The following is a 21,368-nucleotide window of genomic DNA, read 5'->3' on the forward strand; positions in this document are numbered from 1 at the left end:
CGTGAGTGATGTGCAAAACAAAAGCCCTGACTGATGATGACTGCAGAAATCTTACAGCGCAGAGGGCCTTGTCCTGGCCAGATCCTACTGTGACGATGTTTTAACTGAGTTAAGATACCACTTTTAGCTGACTTCTTGTCAAAAATAAAGTGGTCGTGAGGTATTAGCAGCTGCTGCTGGAGAAATGTGATTTTTCTGGAAGCTTACTGACAGCAAACATTTTTCTCACTGTATAATCTTGCCAATGCTCCCTGTAGTTTTTTAAAACAAGAATGCAAAACTCGGAGTTTATGACTGAAAATTTGAGTTCCGGATGCTGGCTCAAATGTAATTGAATGGTTTCAAGTTTGGGGCAATGAAAATTCCCAAAGTGGTGTGAGTCCAAGAAACCTGTTTTTTTTTTTTTATTTCTATTTTTTTTCCCTGCCTCTGAGAACAAACAAGACTTTGTAATTTTAGTTAGGTAAGGTATAGTAATAGACCAAGAGATTCAAGATTAAATTAGTTTCCTGTTGGGAGGCATTGACGGATGGTGTCAAATTAAGGTCTGAGTAATCCCTTGATCATGGGCAAAGGACGGCCATCCTATTGCCTTCTCTCTCTATATATATTTATGTTTTAATACGTAGTTGATGGAGAACTTCCAGGGAAGAATAGTCTGCGAACTGCTGCAGTGCTCTTTACTGGAGCTCATGGACATCTCCTGTTGTTCAGTTGTGCCAAGTATTGACCTTCAGTGCTCTTATTTGCAGTTGGGCATCTGCAAACTTCAGAGCAGTGGAAGGCACCTGATTTTGCAAGGAAGAGATTGAAGCAATGGAAGACAAGACCTTAAAGAGACTAGGGTAAAAGCTAGAGGATATGGTTGTGCAGTCCTTTTTCAGACCTTGTGAGGTTGAGGACTCTTACAGGAACTTATAGGAGCTTTCTTTTTAGTCAGTTAAAAGAAAATTGCCTTAAAGTGTTAGAAGTTCAAAACAGTACTTGAGGCTGGGTGCTTGAAGGGAAGAGAAGAAGATGGGGATGTTGAGCACCCATTCTATAAAAAATTAGCAAGGAAAGCTGGGAATTTCAGCAGGGACTTGTTCCTTACAAGCCATTTTAAATTTATTTAGCAAGTTACTTTTTTTCAGCTGGTTGCTGTTTATTCCTTTATAGTTGTTTAACAGGGCATCTGCAGAAGGTATTCAAGATTTGCTGTGTTCTGGATCCTTAGGCAGTTGAAATTTTCAGTGAATTCAAAATTATATCAGGATTCAGTATTTCATGCATACCAGATTATGGTACGTGAGTGCTAATGCATTGGTAATGAAGGGAAGCTGACATCTTGTTTGTCTGAACAGATGCAAGAGTTGATTTTGGAGAAGACGTTGGAAGAGATTAAGATACAGCTTCTCCAAAGAAACATTTAGGGATGGCCTCTAACCTGGTTGTGGAATGAATTTTGCTCAGCCCTCGCTTTGTGTCTCTGGCTTCCTGCCTAGTGATATGCCTGCAAGGCATCCAGTATCAATATCCCCTTTGGTAAAGGTGACTCGTTTTCTTTAAGTTCAATTCTTTTTCACTTTTGGTAGTGAAAATGACCCTGTGTTTCTTGTTCTCTCAAGCTGTGTTCCCAGTTGTGAATCTTGGCTGTCAGGCACTGTGGTGTGGCAGCCAGGTAAGGAGAGGTGCGAACTCCCACTCTAAAACTTAGCATTGCTAATCGTGCAGCGTAGCTGGTCTGCTGCTCTACATGTTGGACTGCGTAACACATGCTCTTCACAGCCAGCTTGGTGTCTAGTGCCAGGAATTAAAGTAGTTGGGAAGCTGGGAAACGAGCAGATTTGATGCTGTTGATCACCATGATGGAGCTGTGGCTGTGGTCCTTGCAGTCATCAGTTGTGCACATGAGGGGGTCGGACTGTCGGTGTACTGAACACCGTCCCAAGGTTTGCCTTCCTCTTTGAAAAATGTTTGCAGTAATCACTGAGGTAAAAATGAATTCCTTTACGTGGAATAAATGAAATCCAAACTTAGGGTTTCTAACTGCCAACTCGTAATTACCTCTCATCTGTAAGATACCAATTATATGTTGTAATCATCTTAAAATGTATCAGCTAGCTTTAATGTTATTATCAGTATGGACCATTCTTTCATATCAGGTTGTTTCCCTGCGGGTTGCAATAGTGTGAGATCTTGATGGCAACCAGGCTTTACCTACTGTCTTATGCAGTAATTACAACGGGAAATATCTTTCTGTGGTATCTCTCCAGCTTAAGAAATAGCTCAAAACAATGCAGGCAGCCAGCTGTGTTTCAAAACTTGGGAGCATCTGAGATTAACACACTGACTGTTTCTATTAATTGGCATCATTCTTTGAAATAGCACCTGACTGTTATTTTTATCTCTTTGGTCTCATTAGAGTTCTTCCTATTATAGACATAGCATTCCATGGGAAGTGTGGAAATAGTTAAAAAATAAAATCCTGTAAATATTATTAATTTAAGAGTATCACGAGGTGCTTTTCTTGATTCTTGATGCATCTTGTGGAAATATTGAAGCGTAAAAATAAACATGATTTTAGAGTATCCTGAAAATTCAGTTTGTAATTAAAAGCCTGACTTCTGTCTTTGTGTCATTAAAATGTGCTGTTATGAGGGGAAATGAATGCTTTGGAAAAATACCTAACGTACTACCAGTGTTAGGTATTGCTATGATTTTTTCATAAAAATGATTTTAAATGTGTTCAGCTGGTAACATCTTGTTAGTGATGAGATATCCTCATATGTTAATTTTTCCAAAAGAATTGCTTGTCTGAGACATAGGGATGAGTGCTTTCAAAAGTGCTCAGTTCACACTGTTCTGGAGGGCTGTTTTGTGCCAGCCCAAAAGGCAGTAAATGGTAAAAGGCAAGTGACAAGGATGTATCTCTTAGAAAGTTTTAGCTCAGAGTGTCTGTCTTGGTGAAGCCTCCTGCAAGTCGGAACTTGAGGTATTTGGTATAGAAACTAGTGTAGGAAAATAAAAGAATATACAGGAAAGCAGATGGCTTCCATATGGGAACGGGTGGTATCCACCATGCAGAAATACATGGCAAAAGCCCTTCAGCCTAGGTAGGTTAAGTGAGAATTCCTGGTGTTACCAGAAACACCAGGGGTGACATGCTGCAACTTCTCTCAAGATTCTCGGGGCATACGGTGCACCTGGAGTGTGGTAAAAGTACCAGAGTCTTTCTGCATGAGTGATTGAACTCTTTGTGGCTTATCTGCATGCTCAAGGTACTTGAAATAGGTCTGCCGGTGTTGCTGCATTTCTAGCCTAATAGGCTAATTCTTGGCTTGCCAGCCTTACATCTCCTTGATGAGCCAAATGGGTTTACTTTTGTATTTGTGGCACAGAGCAGAAGTAGGCACAGAGTGCATGTCTGCCTTCTTCTAAGCACCTCAGTTGAAATAGGGGCAGTCGGGTTGCAGGAATCTCTTCATCCTGAAAAATTCACCCCGATGTTTGGGCAGGTATAGCAAGCCCTGGCTGCTGCTGCTGCTACTTCACCCAAAGATTTGGGTTGGAGAGGGAGGAAATCAGCACTTCACTTTAGAGAGTGAGACCTATAAACCATGATCTACCACCACTTGTGGAGTCTCTGTATTTTTCTGCAGAATTTGCACACAGATCAGTCAGTTAAACAATGTTACTTGGATTATGTGAACCTGAAGGAGCTGAAAGTATTTTCAATTTGGATTAAAAGAAAATGGCAAAGGATCAAAACTGGTACGTGGCAGCACAGCACTTACACGTGTTTCTTAATGGTGCTGTTAGGATGCTTTATTGCACTTTCTACTAGGTTTCCAGTAGTGAGTAAGACTTTAAATGGTCTCCAAGTTGAGGCACTTGCCTACATTGTGGAGAATTTCTGGTTCCTGAAAGGTGGCTCTTCTCAAACCTTTACTTTAATAGATTTCACAGGAGGAGGTAGTTTGAGTGTGGTAAAACTGCCAGAAAGTTCCCACCATTTTCTTAATTCTTTTCAAGTTTATTTACATCTCTTTGGGAAACTTACACAAACTAACTAGACAAAGGACGTGAAATATGAAGCCGAATACAGATTCCTTTGTTTATTTTTTTTCCTCAGAGGTTTTATATAGCAGAATCATATAAAGATTCCTCTATTTTGAAATATTTTGAAACAAAGCTCCTTCATATTTTAGCTCTTTACAAAATATGTTTCCTTTGCATCTTTCAACTTCAAGCTTAGCCTTAGTGTTTGTATCAAAATAAACATTCAATGTTAGCAAATCTGAGGAGGAGGAGTTAGGAAGGAAAGTTAGAAGTGATAGATAACACTACGTCACATTTGGTCGGTGCTCGGGCTGCTGCTGTTCTGACGCTGGCTCCCCTGGCTGCGTCATGGTGACCCCTTTCTGTAGGCATCCCTGTCTTCTGTGCCTCTTCACCCCTGCTTTATGGAGCAGAAGATAATCAGTCACTTGTCATCAAATCTGATTTCAAATGGGTCATCGCAGTTAGATGCAAGTTGCTACCTTATGGTGTTCTGTGTGTCAGTTTCTACAACCAGTCTTAAGGCCTTTCTCTTCCCTTAAAAAAAAACGGTAAAGTGGGAAAATGAACAAAGAGAACAAGCAGCTTTCAAATTGCAACTTGTGTGTTTGTACTCTTAAAATTATATTTAAAATGAAAAAGAAAGCTTCCTTTTCCTTAAATGAATTAGTTGTTTAGCTAATTCTAGTAGAGGATGACACAAGAACTGTTGCTGCGAGTGGCTGGCCTGGATGTCTTGTGGGGTCATCTCAGGTAGGACTTCTTTCAGCACGCTGCACTTCTACAGGCCTGCTTTTTGTAGGTTGACAACTCTTTGTTTTGTTTGTTTTCCATCCTATCCATCATTAGTTTTGTTTTTTTGGAATAGTTAGCTGGCTTCCTTTTCCTGCAGTTGTCTGCTTTCTCGCATTTATTTGGCCGCTGGAAGAATGACAGCACTATCTGTGGTCCCTGCAGCTACTGCAGCCTTCTCCGTTTGCTTAGGCATGCCCTTGTGTGCTGCACACTGGCTATGAAGAGCAGCTATTTTATTTTTTATAATAGATGAACTAAGGTTTACTAGTGTGTTTGTTATGTTCCTTTTGTTTTTCTTTGGAGTTTTCCACTTTCCATGTGGGTGTGTTGCCTGTAGCCCAGCAGATACTGTGCTGCCAGCTCTTTCTGATCTCTTGCAGTGCAGAATCCTTTTCCTCTTAGAAATCTCATGTGCTTCAGTGCTATCTGTTAATAAACCGGATCTTAGTGTCTGGCACGGGAGAGAGAAAGTGTCTGAAGCAAGCTGACTCTTCACTGATACTGACTCAGTGGCTACGCCCAGTGAGACTTAGAGGAACAATTTGCCTTGAAACTGCAGTCACTGCATCAGCAGTTGAAGTTACCGATTACTGATTTGATCAGTTTGCTCCTGAAGGCTGAAAGAGATCATGGTTTCTTGATAGTGGTTGCACATGGAAAGCATTTTCTCTTTTGGATCCTTTTTGAGGAGTTTTAAATTTTTCTAGTGTAGGCAAGACCCCAGGCTTGTACTCGCAAGCCAAGCTTTCCTTCTACAAAAGGTTTTTAGTAGGTTTCTGCTGTCTGCAGTTGATGTGTACTAAAGGGAATAGGAGTGCCAGTTTCGCTTTCATCAGTGCTAGACTTCTGCTGTGCAGATTATGGCAGATGTTATTGACTCGGCAGATGTTTATACTTTCAACAGTGAAAGGAAAAACATTTTTGTAGATGTTCAGCACAAGCTTAACCCTACAGCTGCAGCTGATGAGTTTCCTCTTTCAGATTGTTTTTTACATGCTTCTTAAACTCAGTATTTGTTGTAAATTTGGACTGAGTATATCTTATTGTTTGTAAAAGCAAGGTTAAGGTATTATCTATTGTAATAACATGTGCTAGGGGTGTTGTAGCAGCATTACTACACTAAATACGGCTACCTAAAGCACCTATTTTAAGAACAAAAACTGTCAATTGCAAAACATGCAGTTGCTCTCTGCCTTTGGGATGAGGCAGGGCAAGATGGGTAAGTGTTTTAACTGTATGCTTTATGCATTGCCTCCATATTGAAAATTGGAAAATACGCAGACTTTGTCAAGCTGTAGGAAGCTTTTAAGGCCCCAAACATATTGATAAGGTATCTCCTAGTCTGTCCACCCCAGTTCCTAGAAATCTCCAAAACCTGCGGAACTTTAAACAACTAGCGCTGTTGCAATGGACAAAATCATAATAATAATAAAAGAAGTTACAACATCAGGTATATTTAAGGAAATAGTGCTTTATAGAATAGTCTTTCTGTATAAAACTAGAAATTCACCTAAACCGATCCTATTTATAACATGATGGTAAGAAACTGAATAGACATATTGTGGCTAAAGAGTATACAGAAATCAGTTAAAAGTTCTAAAAAGATGGTTTTAGCTTTGTTGAAAGCAGTGTTAGAGCAGATGAAGAAGAAGATACTGGACCTGCCAAAAGAAAAGAATTTTCAAACTGCGTATAATAGAAACTTGCCCTGTGCCTAGATACCGTACAGGAACAGATTGGCTGCGTAGCAAATCTAAATTTTAGAAAAAAATATTATGTTGGGAATGCATTCACTGTTCCAAATGCATGGAATAAGTTAAAAATGATTACCTTCTGTTTACATTGTTAAGTGCCATTGCTATTGCATGCCTAATATAGCAACTGTGCCCTTTCTAAGACTATTTTATGTTGCTTATAGTGTAGTCAGAGCTCAGCAATTCATTCTTGGGTTTTCTGGGATGCTTTTGGAGACTTTTTAAAATGATGATGAATCATAGAAGGAGAATAGGGGAAAAATGTGTTGCATTTCTTGCTTTTAGAATAACTTTGAGAAGCTCCAAAGACCTGGTATAACAGAAAAGCTTTGGCCAGGTCAAAGATTCCCCCGGTGTTGAACTGTTTTTCTATTTTATCCTTTTTCCTCTCCAGCTGTCTTCATTCATATTTGCCATTGGTTTGGCTAGGTCATAAATCCTTTACATTTATCATAACATCCTGTAACAGGCTGGCAGTGCGCAACAGCTGCACTTAGCCATGTAGGCTCTGAGCTGAGCTCTTGGGTTGCATGTAGTAGAGGCAAAAAATGGCTTTAGCTCACCTTGGACTTGCACCTCTCCTTGATAAGGGGATAAGGTGTGCTGTTTGGTCAGGCAGTGGGCATAATGTCAGTCATCTTTTGGCCCAGATGGTATTACCTGAAGAATGACTTGGAATTTTTCTGTTCCTGGACATGGTCAGCTCAGAATAAAGGAGAGATGTAAATTACAGTGACTGGGTGACAACACGGATGATAGATTTGATGGAAGGCAAGGTAATGAGGATTTTCTGATTGCCTCCTAGGAAAGTGCTGCCTTTCTTTCTTCTCATCATTTGCATAGTTACAGCAGCTTGCTGTTGGCTATTAATCCACCAGGTCAAATGATGGATCTAAAAGCACCAGCTCTGCTGCTTGTTTATGTGGGCTTTGGCATTTTGCTTGGGGCAAGCCTCTATTAAAGTAACATTGAGCATACAAATTGGATGCATCATAAGTCAGCTAAGGCCAACGTTAAATTGCTTGTATGACGTGCTTTCATTTGTGCTAAGTGAGAGCAGAGATGACGAATGACAATGAGGGCTTACAGAAAAATATTACAAGACTTGATTAAAGTTGATAGTTAAAATGCAGTGTAGGTGAATGTTAAAGTGATCCATATACAGACTGCTTTTGTGCTGTGCGCTCAGAAGGGAGCTGTGACCATCTGCTACAGCCTGGGAAAAAGGTCTTGGGCCTGTGCTGCAGTTCCCTGGAAGAGTCAGCTCAGTACTCAGCAGTAGTCAGAAAACCAAACTGGGTGTTGGGAGAAAATAAGAAAGGAACAGAGAACAGGAGATCCCACATGATGTGGCTGTGTAGATCTGTGATTTTTTTGCCTCTTGGATACCATGCATAGTTCCCACCTGACCTCTCTAGAAGCTTGCAGATCTGGAAGTGTTGCAGAAGAGCACTGGAGGTGATCAGAGGCATGAAACAGCTGCTTCTCAGAGAAGTGTGCTCGGTTATTAAGGCTGTTTTCCAACACAGGTAGCACTGTGCGCCAGTTAACTAACAGGTGAGGAGTTTGAATTGAGAAGGTCATCTGTTCAACCATGTAGAGGGATTTGGAGGGAGTCCTTGCTACAGGGCTTTTGTGGATACTCAGTTGACGTGATGCTAAGAAAGGTGTACAAGTGCATGGAAGCAGAATCAGGCAAATGCTATTTAAGTGGAAAAATACCTCCATCTTAAGTGTCTGAGGGGTATGTTGTGGTGCCTACCAACGTGTTTAGAGAAATACCGCTGTATATTTACTCCATGGTATGCAGTACCTTAGATGCGTGGTTTGGGCCGCTGTTGAGGGCAGGAACGTTGGCCTGACCCTGATGGCCATCCTTACAGGGTGATGGTTTGAAAATTACACTGTTCAACGTAATGATACTGGTTTTGACCAGGAACCAGGCCCTACTGTGTGCTTGGCAAACTGATGTGAATGTCACTGTTTTTTCACAGCACTGCCTTGTTTCAAAGTTGAAAGTGGTGATGTGCAACATGATAAATGATAGTAACTTGGTGCTTGATATCAAAACTTCTGGGCGTTTATATTTCTGCGGTGTCTGCAATGTTAGTTGGTTTCCCAGCCTGTACAGCTAGCTTCATTTCTGCTGCATGTGCATCTGTCTTTCCAGAGCTGCAAGGAGTGTCCTGTGCTGGCTCTTGGTTTCAGCAGGTAGAGACGGGGACTAGGACTGATGGGCAGGGCTTTGCTTTTTTGCCTCCTTGGAAGAGTGCAGCAGCAAAGAACTAAATGTGCAGAGTTCTTGTGACTCTGCACACTGATACGCTGTGAGGGGGACTGGAAAAGCAGAAGGCACACATCCCACTAGGTAGTAAAGGAGAAGGGAACCTCAGTGCTGTTTGAGCTAATATTCATGACAGTATAAATTGTCTAGAAGTAGGCTCTGAGCCTCTGGGAGTATGGAATTGATTAAAAACTGGGTGTTATGGCTCAGTAGCATGATTGACTGCTGTCTTAGAACTTGGCAGAGAGATTTATATATTTATTTCTTGTAACAGTATCTTGAAATGCTCAAGCACTGGAAGATACTTAGTGGAAAAGCAAACAAACCAACCCCCAGAAATTTAAAGGGTCTTTGTGATACGGTTTTATAGTTAAAATATTCTAAGTGTCATGTTGGAGAACTAGCTTGGATCTTTTGTCATCTACAGAGTCAGATGATATTTAAAAGGCACTTAACTTGTGCACACTGATTTGTTCTTTATTTTCTGGCTGTTTAACCAAGACAGTTATGCCCAAACTTGCAGTAATGCTTTAATGCTCAGTATGGGAAATGAAGTGAATTGGCACTGCTCACTGAATGTATAAAGTGATAAAGAAATACAAAATCCTGAGAGGTGTTCATGATGATGATGGCTTTGATCTTTTTACCTTTTCCACTCTAAAATAAAAAGAATGTACAGTAGCGTGGTGAAATTAGATTACATATTGTGGTGAGCACCTATGAAGAAAAATACCTGTGAATATTGCAGGTTCAGGTAGCATATGGTAAATGAAAGCACGCTGAACATCTAGAGTAGTAAGGACTACTGAGTGACCACCTGTACTGGCAAATGGTTTGCAAGTTGTGTAGCTCCTTATCATGAAAGGAAGCTGTCTGTATAAAACAGACTAAATTGTGGTTGCGTAAAACTGTATTCTAAGTATACTAGATTAAAAATGTTGTGGGTAACTTTGTTGATCAAATGTAAGTAACTTTTCTTTTTTCTTTCTTTCCTCATGCCACCCCTGTTACTCTCCCTGGATTGCTGCTGCACCTGTGTGGGCTCCTTGCTGTGATGGTTCACATTCATCATTTTACTGGACTACTCTTGGATGTATTCTGTCCATGTCTTCAACACTGGAAATGATGGAAATGTGTTGTTTACAAAGTAGCTGTAAGTATTCCTTTGATAAAGACATATTACAGCTATTGTGCAAATGGAAGAAACATTAAGGCTTTAGTAGGTGAACTGAAACTGAGCTTAGGTAGTAGGTGAACTGAAACTGAGCTTAGGTAGCAGCTGGTTGAAAACCAGGAAGGAATAAAAGATAAGGAGAAGCTCTTGTAAGTATTGGAAACATGAGATCTCACCCCACACAGTGATACATACAGTGGAAGCTAATGCTTCAACAGAAAAGTAATAAGTAACTTCTTGTAAAAGCTGTTTAAAGAATTTAAGAACCTTGATTTCTGTTTTTTGTTCTGTTTAGAAGCAGAAGGTTCCTGAACAACTAAGACCTTTTCAAAATCTGTACGTTGAAAGCACTGATTTTAATTGATATTCGTATACCAGAAATCTGAGTCTGGCAACCAACTTTGGTTTTTAGAAAGGCTCTCTTTATTAGTAGAGTATAAATGCTGAAGTTAAACACAGCATTAACGCCAGGTATGACACTTCAGATATCTTTCTGATTAGGGGAATTTATATTTTGTTGTCTAAAATAAAGCAAATTATGGATGTAAATGTACATCCACTTAATGGAGCAAACAACCTGAAAGTTGCCATATGTTCTTGCTTAGCAGTTCATACTCAGCTTTCTTAAAGTTCCTAGAAGTAAAACTATTCTAAATGTGCAACTCTATGTAAAGAGGAAGGAAAGGAGATAAAAATAATTTAAAACAAGAATTACTTATAAAGGCATTCTTATAAGCAAAAGAAATAATACCTAGATGTAAAGCAAGGGATAAGCTGTTTCTTGTAAGTATGACTTCCATTAAAAGGCATGTAGGTTTAATTCCTACAGATGCAGGTGACTGGTTGACAAGTAGAACTATAAGGAGTGTCTGAATGTGATTAGGTCTTTTACACCTTGTAGAATGAATAGCAATTACATATTCTTAATAGTTATTAAGGACCTGCCCTGTTGAGGAAAGTTTTAATGCCTTAAAGAGCATTCACCTGCCTGTGAGGTACTGTCTCTGAAGCATTGGCTCCTATTTAGTGTTTTAAAATGTGACGTATTTCTCAAAAGTTGTAGTAATAGCTTGGAGAAGTAAAACGGTCCCTGGATTTTTACATTTCTGGCTGATTTTTTTAAAAATCTTTTGAAACCTTTAAGATGAGACTAGTGTAGCACTTAAGGCTGAATTCAATCAAAAAGCATCTTAAAGAGTTTATTGATGACAGAAGGCAAATATTTGCACATTTGGAGAAGTACTAACATTTGTCCTGTTGTGTGTATTTGAACTCGAAGCTACAATGCCTGGCTTTAGCAGGCTGTCATTAAATGTTCCTTTTTTATTCTCTATGAGTTAATGAATTAAAAGATACTGCGTTTTTTAAACTTGAAGGAGAATTAGTATATTATCCCTAAATTAGAGCTGGTAATTGTTTGTTCTAGGATTTAATCCTTTCTTTCAAAACAGTTCTGATAAATTCAGACTCTGGATTTATTTAAATTCAGTGGTAGCACCAGTATAATATATCTTTATAGTGGCGTAGCCTTGATTGAAAATAATGGTTTCTTTGCCAAATGGAGAAAGCAATTATGTAAGTTAAAGCAAAAAGTCAGTTCATTGCAATCTCTCAGCACTAGGCAAAGAAGCTAATTCTTATTTGCATTCAGTGACTTTAAAAGAGAGAGAGTTTTTCTATCCTAGCAAGGAATGTTTGCTGTAATTTAAAATAAACATATGTTTTTAACTCTAGAAGTTATTACTCTAACAAGTTTACTTGTTGATTTCAGTGTTTAGAAAAAAACATCTAAATAAACATGAGTCAACCACATACCAAATTTAAATCGACCGTACTCCATCCCATGCAGTCAAGTTCTGAGGCAATAGTGCCTGTAGTAGAACAGATGACGTTTTGTGTGTTTCTAGAATCCCTCTGTCCTCTTGAAGTTAATTGTGGGAAGGAGAATTCCAATTTGTAGACAGTGATTCAGCTCCGAGGAGGTGCATAAGTGTTATTAAGTAGTAATATCTGTAGTAGTAAAAATCTGAAATAGATGTATTATCAAATCACATCCTGTCAACTTCGGATGGATATGAAACTTAAGGTTTTAAAGCCGTTGCTCCATGTGAAACAGTATGTTGTGTTGCGTTCAGTAGGCAATTGTGTCAAAAGTATTTTCGTTTTGTCTGTAAAAATTAAATTGTCTCATCTCAGAAGATGCTCAGACCTGCCTGATAACAAGCCCATTGATAGAATTCTACTAAAAGAATGGTTTAAAAGTAACATGACATGGCTGATTTCTGGAGGTTTGTCAGGTCTAGCAGAGTGATGGAGAGGCATTTTAAGCACATTCAACGTTTTTGTTGTTGTGAGAAGGAGTAATGGATAACATCCAAAATTCTCATCTCTTTTCATAGTAGGCAATATTTTGAATGACTCCTTCAGAGTGCAAGTAAACTAAGGATTTGCATGCGTGAAGGGTTTGTTGCAATACATGCTGCATTAGTATACATTAGCAACGGATTTACCATGAAAGGATTAATAAAGGCTTCCAATTGTGTGATGCAGAAGTGACTGTCAAGTTAGTCCTGATAATATTGGGGCTGTACCACCACAACTCTCAAAACTATAGGAGAGCTACACTCATACTACTTGCCTGTGTTTCAAATGGGTGTTGGAACAAAGTTGAGTATATTTTAATGTTTGCACTTTTATACTATTATGCTTGCACGTTCATTACACGGCAATTGAACTTAGTGAAAATACTGTTAGCATAGCTAACTTCCTGTGCCAGTCTTCTAGCAATCCAGTCAAAAAACTAGGGTTTCCTGTTTATTGCTGCAGTACATTGCATGGTCTTTGATGTAGGCAGCTTAGGGTTTTGAGAGGTAGGATAGATAGCACCTTTCTTTAAAAATGAAAATAAAGCGAACTGTTGAATAGCTTAAAATACAAGCACAATAAGACGTTGCAAGCTTTTCTTTTAACTTTTTCTTCAAAATATCTCATCTTAGCAACAGAAGAACCTTGAAGGATATGTGGGGTTTGCAAATCTTCCAAATCAAGTTTACCGGAAGTCTGTGAAGAGAGGATTTGAGTTCACACTCATGGTAGTAGGTACGTTTCTTTTTCATTCATTCAGTGGTGATCGCTGGAAGTATGTTGGCATAGTTCTTAAAATTTAACATGATAATGTAAGTGTATTTTCTGTGATCTCATGAGAAAAATGTCTTCATTTCCATACTGTTAAGAACACTCCACAGTGTTCAAAAAGAACACGTCTTGTGCAAGTAGGCAAGGATGAGAATAAAGAACTGTACAGTTCATAGAGTTTAAGAAAAAGGGCCAGTGTGGATCTTGTCCAAAATGTATACTTGCAACTATGACAGAATAAAAGTAATTTGAGCTTGTATTTTCATTTGAATAAAAAATTGAACTGCTTTTAAAGTTGTGAATGCAGCATGACGATCCGGGATCCAAAAGTAAAGCTGGAGTCTTTCTTTGAACATCACCATTCGGCAGGATCCCATGTATCCTGCATTTCTGTGGCCACAAAACTGTGCTACAAAATCAAAGCTTTAATTTAAACAAACCTTTCTAGCTTGTATGGTTGCAAAGAAAACCAAATGTAAACAGTCGGTTCCCTGTGGACTACAGAGGATTTGAAACTGTAGTTAGTATGGATGAAGTGTGCTGGGCATAATGGTTCATTTAGGCTTTGGTGATGACCCAAATTATTACCTGTCCTGCTAGGACATCTGATTTCCCTTTTTTCCCCTCATTTGAGTATTTGAACTGTAGTAGATCCTTATTAAGGTTAGGTATATCTGTGCCTAACTGATGCATATGTACTGGCTATGTGTCTCACTTCTGTCATGCTAATGGTTAAAATTATTAAAACAAACAAAAGAAACTTTGTAATAGTCATCTGTCTCCTTGATGTCTTCCTTTATCTTGTAATTTGGGTAGCTTGCTTAATGCTTTGATGTTTTGTCATCAATACAATGGATCTATTGTGCAGTCATTATGGATATGTAACATAAAACTCCTATTGACAGAGGTAGAAATTAAGGTCAAGTATCAGTTTATTTTGATGGCAAAGTGAGAATTTAAAAATTTGAGGGTTGCTTTTTTCTTTTGCAACTCGAAGTCCCTTTGTAATCTATCATCCAACTGCATAATTAATAGTTACAAAGCTGTTCAGTCTTAAATAAAATTTGGTTTTCCATTATTGTCCCTGGGAGGGAGGGGAGAAAGGGAAGGTGGAAAGGAGGATATCATTTTTTGTAAATATTAAACCAAAATGGGCTATAATTTGCACTTCGGTGTTTCATTCCTGCAAAAACCAAGTTACTTAAAATGCAAATAATGTAGTGATGTATTAGAGCTGTAGAAAGTACATAGAATTAATTTAGTGTTCTTTTGCCTGTTGTATGGTTTAACGCAGTTGCATTTAGGGAAATGGTAGAAGATTGTGTTCTTTGATAAGTTGGTCTACAATTTGATGGGAAATGAGATCTCAATTAGAAAATTTTGTTACTACTTTTGTACTTAGTACCGTTTTTATACATAATACTAAGACTTAATTTGTAAGCAAATTTGTCCCATTGTCTGGATGTTTGCTGAGGGGAATTGTCAGTAATATTCTAAATTTGGCTGTTTTCCCCCCACCCCAAGTACAGAAGTCAATGCTGTGTGATCATTTGGTACAAATATCATGGCGGCAGTGGTGATTTTTTTCCTTTGGATTTCAGTGATGCATCTAGTCATGTATGTGCTGAAAAGACGCATGTTTTTTAAATATAAAGATGAAATAGTTTGTATTTTACTGGATGCTATTGTTGGTAGAAACTGACCTGTAGTGGGCAGTTTGATTTGTAATAGTAATGCGCTCTTGTTGCATTTTTGCTTTGAGGTAGTGTACTCTGGCTTGGGCTAGGGTCTTCAGCTGACTTCAGGGTATGGTTCTGCAGTAGTGAAGGGAACTATCTATAATCTACTTATTAAGACTTAAACGTTTCAGAATGTAGTGCTAATCTGTATATGGTCAGTGCTGGCTGAATAAGAACACTGTATAGTCTCTTTGTGAAAATCCAAAATATCTTTTGCTTTTTGTGCTGCCAAGAGTCATGTGTGTGTAGCTGCCTTTTACTGTAGATTGCACAATCACTAGTCTGCTGGCTGTGCTTTATTTATAGATGCTTCAACGTCAGTATATCATCTGTTTGGTCTGAAATGAAAATCAGGGACCAGTGCTTCTGGTTGCTAAAGAGATACAAGGGAGAGTATTGCAGTCTGCGCCCAGCAATTTTCAGGTGTTGATGAGGCTTACCATTGCAGCTAATGCATTTGTATAGGTACTGCTTTCTAGTTGTTCACTTAGTCTACAATTACCAATTCAACTTACTGGATTTGTGTAGCAAGATAGAGAGCTTTTGAAATTAGGTAAGCATAAGGCCCAGTGTCTGTTGAAGAAGCTGGTTTATGGTTTCTGGAGCAGATCCAGGAGGTAGGTGCTCCTTACCGGAGCTGATGGAAGGTGGTTGTGGGCACAGCTTTGGAAGTGGCTCTGTTTCAGCCACGCGGGCAGTGGGCTGTCCTGTAACGTGGTCTGAGTCGAGCCTGGTAAGATCTGTGTATTGCCAGGGAAGTCTCTTCTGTAAACACAGCTGCTAATTCCCAGGTGTTTATGTTAAATGTAAAGTGTTAGAAATGCATATAAATATAAATCATTGCTGTTAAAATATATCCTTATTTGTATTTAATGTTTTTGGAATCATTGTAAAGTTAACCTTAACAGGGACTGGCATTACACTGCAACGTTTAGCCTTAATAAGCATTGCAACATTTCAAACTCATTGACTATATTCATTTTTTTCTCCAAATTATATTGTTTCCTTTGGTAGTGTTTGTAAACTTTTCTTAGGAAACTAAAGACTGAGCCCTTTTTTCCTACTTGATCATCTGTAATTAGGGTATTATTTTGTGTTTAAAACCTTCATGGGACTCTGAATTCTGTATTGGACCTATTCTAAAAGGCCAATCAGTATTTTAAATTAAATCACACTATTTCTGAAATTCCGTTTGTAGAATGAAGGCTAACAGGTGCCTTCTCTGAGGATAAGACATCAAGGAGGCAGAAATAGGCACTGAAAGCTTAAGTCTTGATACATTCAAAAGAAGACATTTAAATAATGTTTTAATACAAACTACTACATTTTGAATATTTAAAGCTCACCACTGGCAAAATTGTCAACTTTGCAGGCTGTTTCATTCATAATTTTGTGTAATCTCTTCAAATATAAGATGGTTGGACTCTCAAGTGTTTCAACAATATAAATACGTCATCTAAATAATATCAAGACTGTAGTCTCCCTTTCTCAGTGTTTTTGAGGAAAGTGCCTGCTGAAGTCAAACTTATAAGAGAAATTCCAGTAGTAATACTACTACAGTTAGGAGCTCACAATTAAGGAAATCTTAATTGTGAAATTGTAGTTGTCTGCTTATTAATATAATTACACTTGTATAAGTAGTGGGTGTGTTTGTTTTTTTGTTTTGTTTCAGGGTAATGAGGTGTGGAATAAAAATTGTTGCTTTTCACTGTGGTCTTTTGTCTAAGCACTGACTCAGAAAATCCCTTTTGTTCTTGTACTGAAATTATACTGGTATTGTATGTTTTGAAATAACACCCAAGTAAATAGAAAGTCATATTTTTTTAAAATTCTTTTTGCCTATAGTTTCAAGGTACTTCAGCATAATTATTTGGGGTAGCTTTTCTTAGAGTAATATGCTTTCAGGTGTTTGGGTTTCATGACTCTTATTAGAGGTTGGACTTTTAAATTTTGTTGGAAAAAAATCATGAAATTTACTTACATATGCAGAAGCCTTCCAGGCAGGTGGCTTTCCAGAAGACATTTCTACACAGTTTCTGTTTCTTGATTGACTGTGTGGTAGCTTTGACTCTGAGAGCTGTTTTGAACCCTTTGCTGTAGCAAATTGTCTGTTTTGCTTCCTAATTGTTGCTTTACCCTTGTAGATCACCTGTGGATTACAGCTTAAAGGAAAATATCATACAGTACTGTGATAGCATTTTGTTGGTAATTATATGCAAACATTAAAATGTTTTGGTTTAAACATGGCTTTTTGGCTTGGACACAAAGTAGAAGGCTGTATTTTGCAAGACTTGAAGTTACCTTAAAGAAAAAGCACACTTGAGTTTTAAAATGGCTTTACTGGTCCCTGAAGAAAACTTTGACAAGTTTAATAGTGGTATCTTGTGATGATGGATCACGTTCTAGTGAGAATTACCCTTCTGTTCATTTTCTGTTGCAGTTTGTTTATCAGGCCAACAGGCATGCAGACAGCCTCAGATGCTCATGCGGACTTGGCCTTTGCCGACGCATGGCTTCCCTTCCTCCCTAGCTGCACTTTAGAGCCAGGAACAAAACCATCCAGTATATGACAGGATAGGAAAAATAATTAAGTGAAAAATAACATTAGACAGACAGTCCAACCACTTGAGGATGTTTCCGGTTGTTGTTGATCTGCTGTGGTTTGAAATGCTCTTAATTAAGGTTTCTTTATTGCCTCTACTACCACAGTATCTGAGTGTATGTTTGGGCTTTGATGTGTCCTTCATATTTGGCTTGCTTGGATTAATGAAGAGTATTCAGTGATGGTGACTATTCAGTGCGTAATTTAGCCATTATATTGGAGGCATGAAGGCTCTATTACCATACAAATACAGTTTATGTTAAAACACATTTCGTTTTTAGACCTAGATGGGAAAAAAAGAGAGTTCTGACCTTCCCAGTCATTTCTGAGCTTCCTTAGGATGTGTGGTTGCATTAACAGTTACAGAGCTCTTCCTTGTCTATGTACAGTCAGGGGTGTACCCTGGCATATGCATCTATCTCAGAAACAAAAAGGTTCTTAAAGAAAGGAGCTGCCAAAGCTTGCTTTGCCTTGAATGTGTCCTGCCTCCATGCTTCCATTTCCCCTGTAACTTCCATTCCTCAAAATACCTCAATTCCTCGAGTCCTCTCCTCCAACCTTTGTTACAGTCGCGTGTTCTGTACTGCCGCCTTGGCTGTGGCCCGTTTGGAGCTCCTTGCATGATGATCCTGCTGTGCCAGTTGGCTGGTGCCAGGTCAGCACTCTCTCAGTTCCCATTGTTGCCCATTCTGTAAAGAAAAGTATTAGTTTGTGTCCACCCCTTGTGGAGCAGACATGGCTCCCTTAGGAAACCAGATTAAAAAAAAATTAAGATTTCAACTTAGAGGTATTCTGTTGACAGGATTGTGAGGTTTCAGTGAAGTACAGAAACAAGAAAGGGTCTTTGAAGAATTTTTTGACCTAAAAAGTTACTGTCTTTCACATACTGGCTGTGTGGATTCTATATGTTCCAGTGATGATCTCTACAGAGCTATCTACTGATAGCTTAATCCTTGCCCCTAACCAATGAGACACACCCCCAAAGCAAGACACGTAGAATTCAGGAGAACTTGCGAATGTGGATGTGCAGGGTACAGAAAACTGGTGGAGCCTAGGACAGAGCTGGGGTATTCCTAAAGGTGACACATACCTTCGGGATAATCGCTGTTGTTGGAGTAACACCTCACCACAGAATCACAGAATGGCTGAGGCTGGAAGGGACCATCTAGTCCAACGCCCCTGCCATAGGCAGTGATGCCACCCACTAGATCAGGTTGGCCGAGGCTCCATCCAGCCTGGCCTTGAACACCTCCAGGGATGGGGCATCCACAGCTTCTCTTGGCAACCTGTTCCAGTGCCTCACCACCCTTCTACAGGGAAGAATTTCCTCCTAATGCCTAGTCTATCCTCTTCCTGTTTAAGACCTTTCCCCCTTGTCCTATGCTTTCCTACTGGTAGGAGGTATAAATGGTATAAAACAGGCCTGACTTCTACCCAAAATGGATTTCCTTTTGTCTGAGAAGCTTCCTGTGCTGCTCTGTGGAGAGCAGCCCATGCTGGAGCAGTCCGCTCCTGAAGGACTGCGCCCTGTGGTATGGCTCCTGGGCTGGCACTTCTCAGGCCGGCTGGTATTTGCTTCTGCCCCAGGTTCAGGAGACTCTTTCTGTCAGCCTTTTTCCTGCTAGGGCATGGTCACCTTCATGGCTGCTGCCCTCACCCAGTGACCCAATCCCATGATAATTTCCCATCCCCCAAATGACTTCCACCTTGGTTGCTTTTTAGGATTTATATATATATTCTTAAATGCCGGGCCTGGCCTGGCGGCCTGTGTGGTCGCCAGCCCCCGGCTCCTCCTGCTGGGCCTTACGCAGCCATGATGGATCCTCGGGGTTGATGTCCTGTTGGGACCGGGTCCGTCTGCGCCCATCCTGCTCCCAGTGCCAGGAGAAGCTGCAGATGAGCTGCCATGGCATGGAGGGGCTGCGGTCCCTGCGCCTGGGCGAGACGCTGTGGGACTGGTAGTTGGAGGGCCGCCGCCGCCGCTGCCCTGGCCCCATGTTGTGCTGGAATCTTCCCCGGGGCCGGCAGGCTGAGGCGTCCCACATGGGGCGTGGCACCAGCCTCACGATGGCAATGATGGCCTGGCAGCAGAGCGGGCAGGTGGCTCTGTGGGCAGCCCAGGGCTGGATGCAGTCCCTGCAGAAGGAGTGTGTGCAGGGTTCCAGCTGTGCTGTGTTGGCCAGCGGGCCCAAGCAGATGATGCAGGTCTCTTCTCTTGGGGCCTCCGCTGGCAGCTCCTGGCGTGGCTGGCTCATGGTGTCCGCGGCTGCTCCGGTGTGGAGATGCTTGTTGTTCCCGGGATGCTGCTCTGATGTCAAACAGGTATCAAGCGCCTCCTGTCTTCAGCACCTCCCTCGTGGGTCAATGGCTGAACTCCAAAGACTCGCAGCCCACCAACAGCCCCTCAGCGCCTTGCGCCCCACCAGAAGGGCCTCAATGCCTTGCCTGCAACCAGTGGGATCTCAGCATCTCACGTGCCACCAGAAGGACCTTGACATCTCAAGTTCCACCAGAAGGATCTGGGTACTTCACCTGCCACCCAGAAGGACCTTGTGTCTCTCGTGCTACAAGAAGGACTTTGATGTCTCTCGTGCTACTGGAATGACCTCGACATCGCACCTTCCACCAGTAACACCTCTACCTCTCATGTTTCAGCTGTGGGAGCTCAGTCTCTCGAGTGCCACCAGCTGGACTGAACACAGGCTGGATGCTCAGGGCACTTATGGCCAGCTGCCTTTTGTGAGGCCACAGGGTGACGGTGACTCTGGGGTGACATCACACGGCTCCTGGGGTGCTCCTGGTGGCAGCACTAACGGAGGTATTGTGACTGTTGTGAGAAAATGCTGATGTGAAATGGCTGCTCCACACTGACAGGGGTAACGTCTGCCAGGCTGGGGTCCAGGCCGGGAGCTTGGCCTTTGGCCTCAGAACTGCACCTGGGAGTCAGGGCTGTCCTTGACATGCAGCTGGACACCTGAGCACCAGAGACATCCTGAAGAGATCATCAAGGAGGACACAACAAGAATCTGGGGAATAACTTATCACCTGGGATGGTGATAAAGAGCATGGGCACAAGGAAATTGGCCCAATAAAGTGGGAACATGCTTGAGAACTCAAGAGGTTTTTTAAGAATATTAGGAACGTGGTCAGCTCTTGGCTGTCCCAGGAGGATGGTAGAAATGAACAGCATCTCTTGGTTTCCTGAAGTGGTGGTGTCATCATAGAATCATCACAGAATCGCAGAATGGGCAGGGTTGGAAGGGACCTCTGAAGATCATCTAGTCCAACATCCTTGCTGAGAAGGATCACCTAGAGCACGTTGCACAGGATGGCATCCAGGCGGGTTTTGAATATCTCCAGAGAAGGAGACTCCACAACCTCTCTGGGCAACCTGTGCCAGTGCTCTGTCACCCTCACAGTAAAGACGTGCCCCCTCATATTGAGCCGGAACCTCCTGTGCTTCAGTTTGTGCCCGTTGCCTCTCGTTCTGTTGCTGGGCGCTACTGAAAAGAGACCGGCTCCATCCTCTCGACACCCTCCCCTTAGATATTTATACACATCTGGGGGACGAGATGCTGGAGAGCAGCCCCGCAGAGAGGGATCTGGGGTTTATGGTTGATAGCAAGCTGAATGTGAGCCAGCAGTGTGCCCTGGCAGCCAGGAGGTCCAACTGTATCCTGGGGTGCATCAAGCACAGCACTGCTAGTCAGTCGAGGGAAGTGATTGTCCCGCTCTACTCTGTGCTGGTGCGGCCTCATCTGGAGTACTGTGTGCAGCTCTGGGCACCACAGTACAAAAGGGACGTAAAACTGGTGGAGAGTGCCCAGAGAAGGGCTATTAAGAT

General features: G+C 41.0%; 1 protein-coding gene and 1 long non-coding RNA gene across 10 annotated transcripts in view; one reads left to right on the forward strand and one right to left on the reverse strand.

Annotated features, from left to right (window-relative positions):
• The window catches only part of LOC308191038, a 41,704-nt gene extending 28,543 nt beyond the window's left edge, over nucleotides 1-13,161 (reverse strand). For all 6 annotated transcript variants that reach the window (XR_013947660.1, XR_013947661.1, XR_013947662.1 and 3 more), the window contains exon 1: nucleotides 13,049-13,161. This is a non-coding gene — a long non-coding RNA (uncharacterized lncRNA). The remainder of the gene's footprint in view (nucleotides 1-13,048) is intronic.
• The window catches only part of SEPTIN7 (septin 7), a 594,594-nt gene that overhangs the window by 518,836 nt on the left and 54,390 nt on the right, over nucleotides 1-21,368 (forward strand). For 3 of the 4 annotated variants that reach the window (XM_080582982.1, XM_080582983.1, XM_080582984.1), the window contains one exon: nucleotides 13,045-13,147. In XM_080582982.1, the coding sequence (XP_080439108.1) occupies nucleotides 13,045-13,147 (103 nt within the window). Of the gene's footprint in view, nucleotides 1-13,044; nucleotides 13,148-21,368 lie in introns of those variants that run through there. The other variant, XM_080582985.1, reaches the window with a different exon arrangement.

This window comes from Anser brachyrhynchus, assembly GCF_964034855.1.
Source record: "Anser brachyrhynchus genome assembly, chromosome: 2".
Classification (NCBI taxonomy): domain Eukaryota; kingdom Metazoa; phylum Chordata; class Aves; order Anseriformes; family Anatidae; genus Anser; species Anser brachyrhynchus.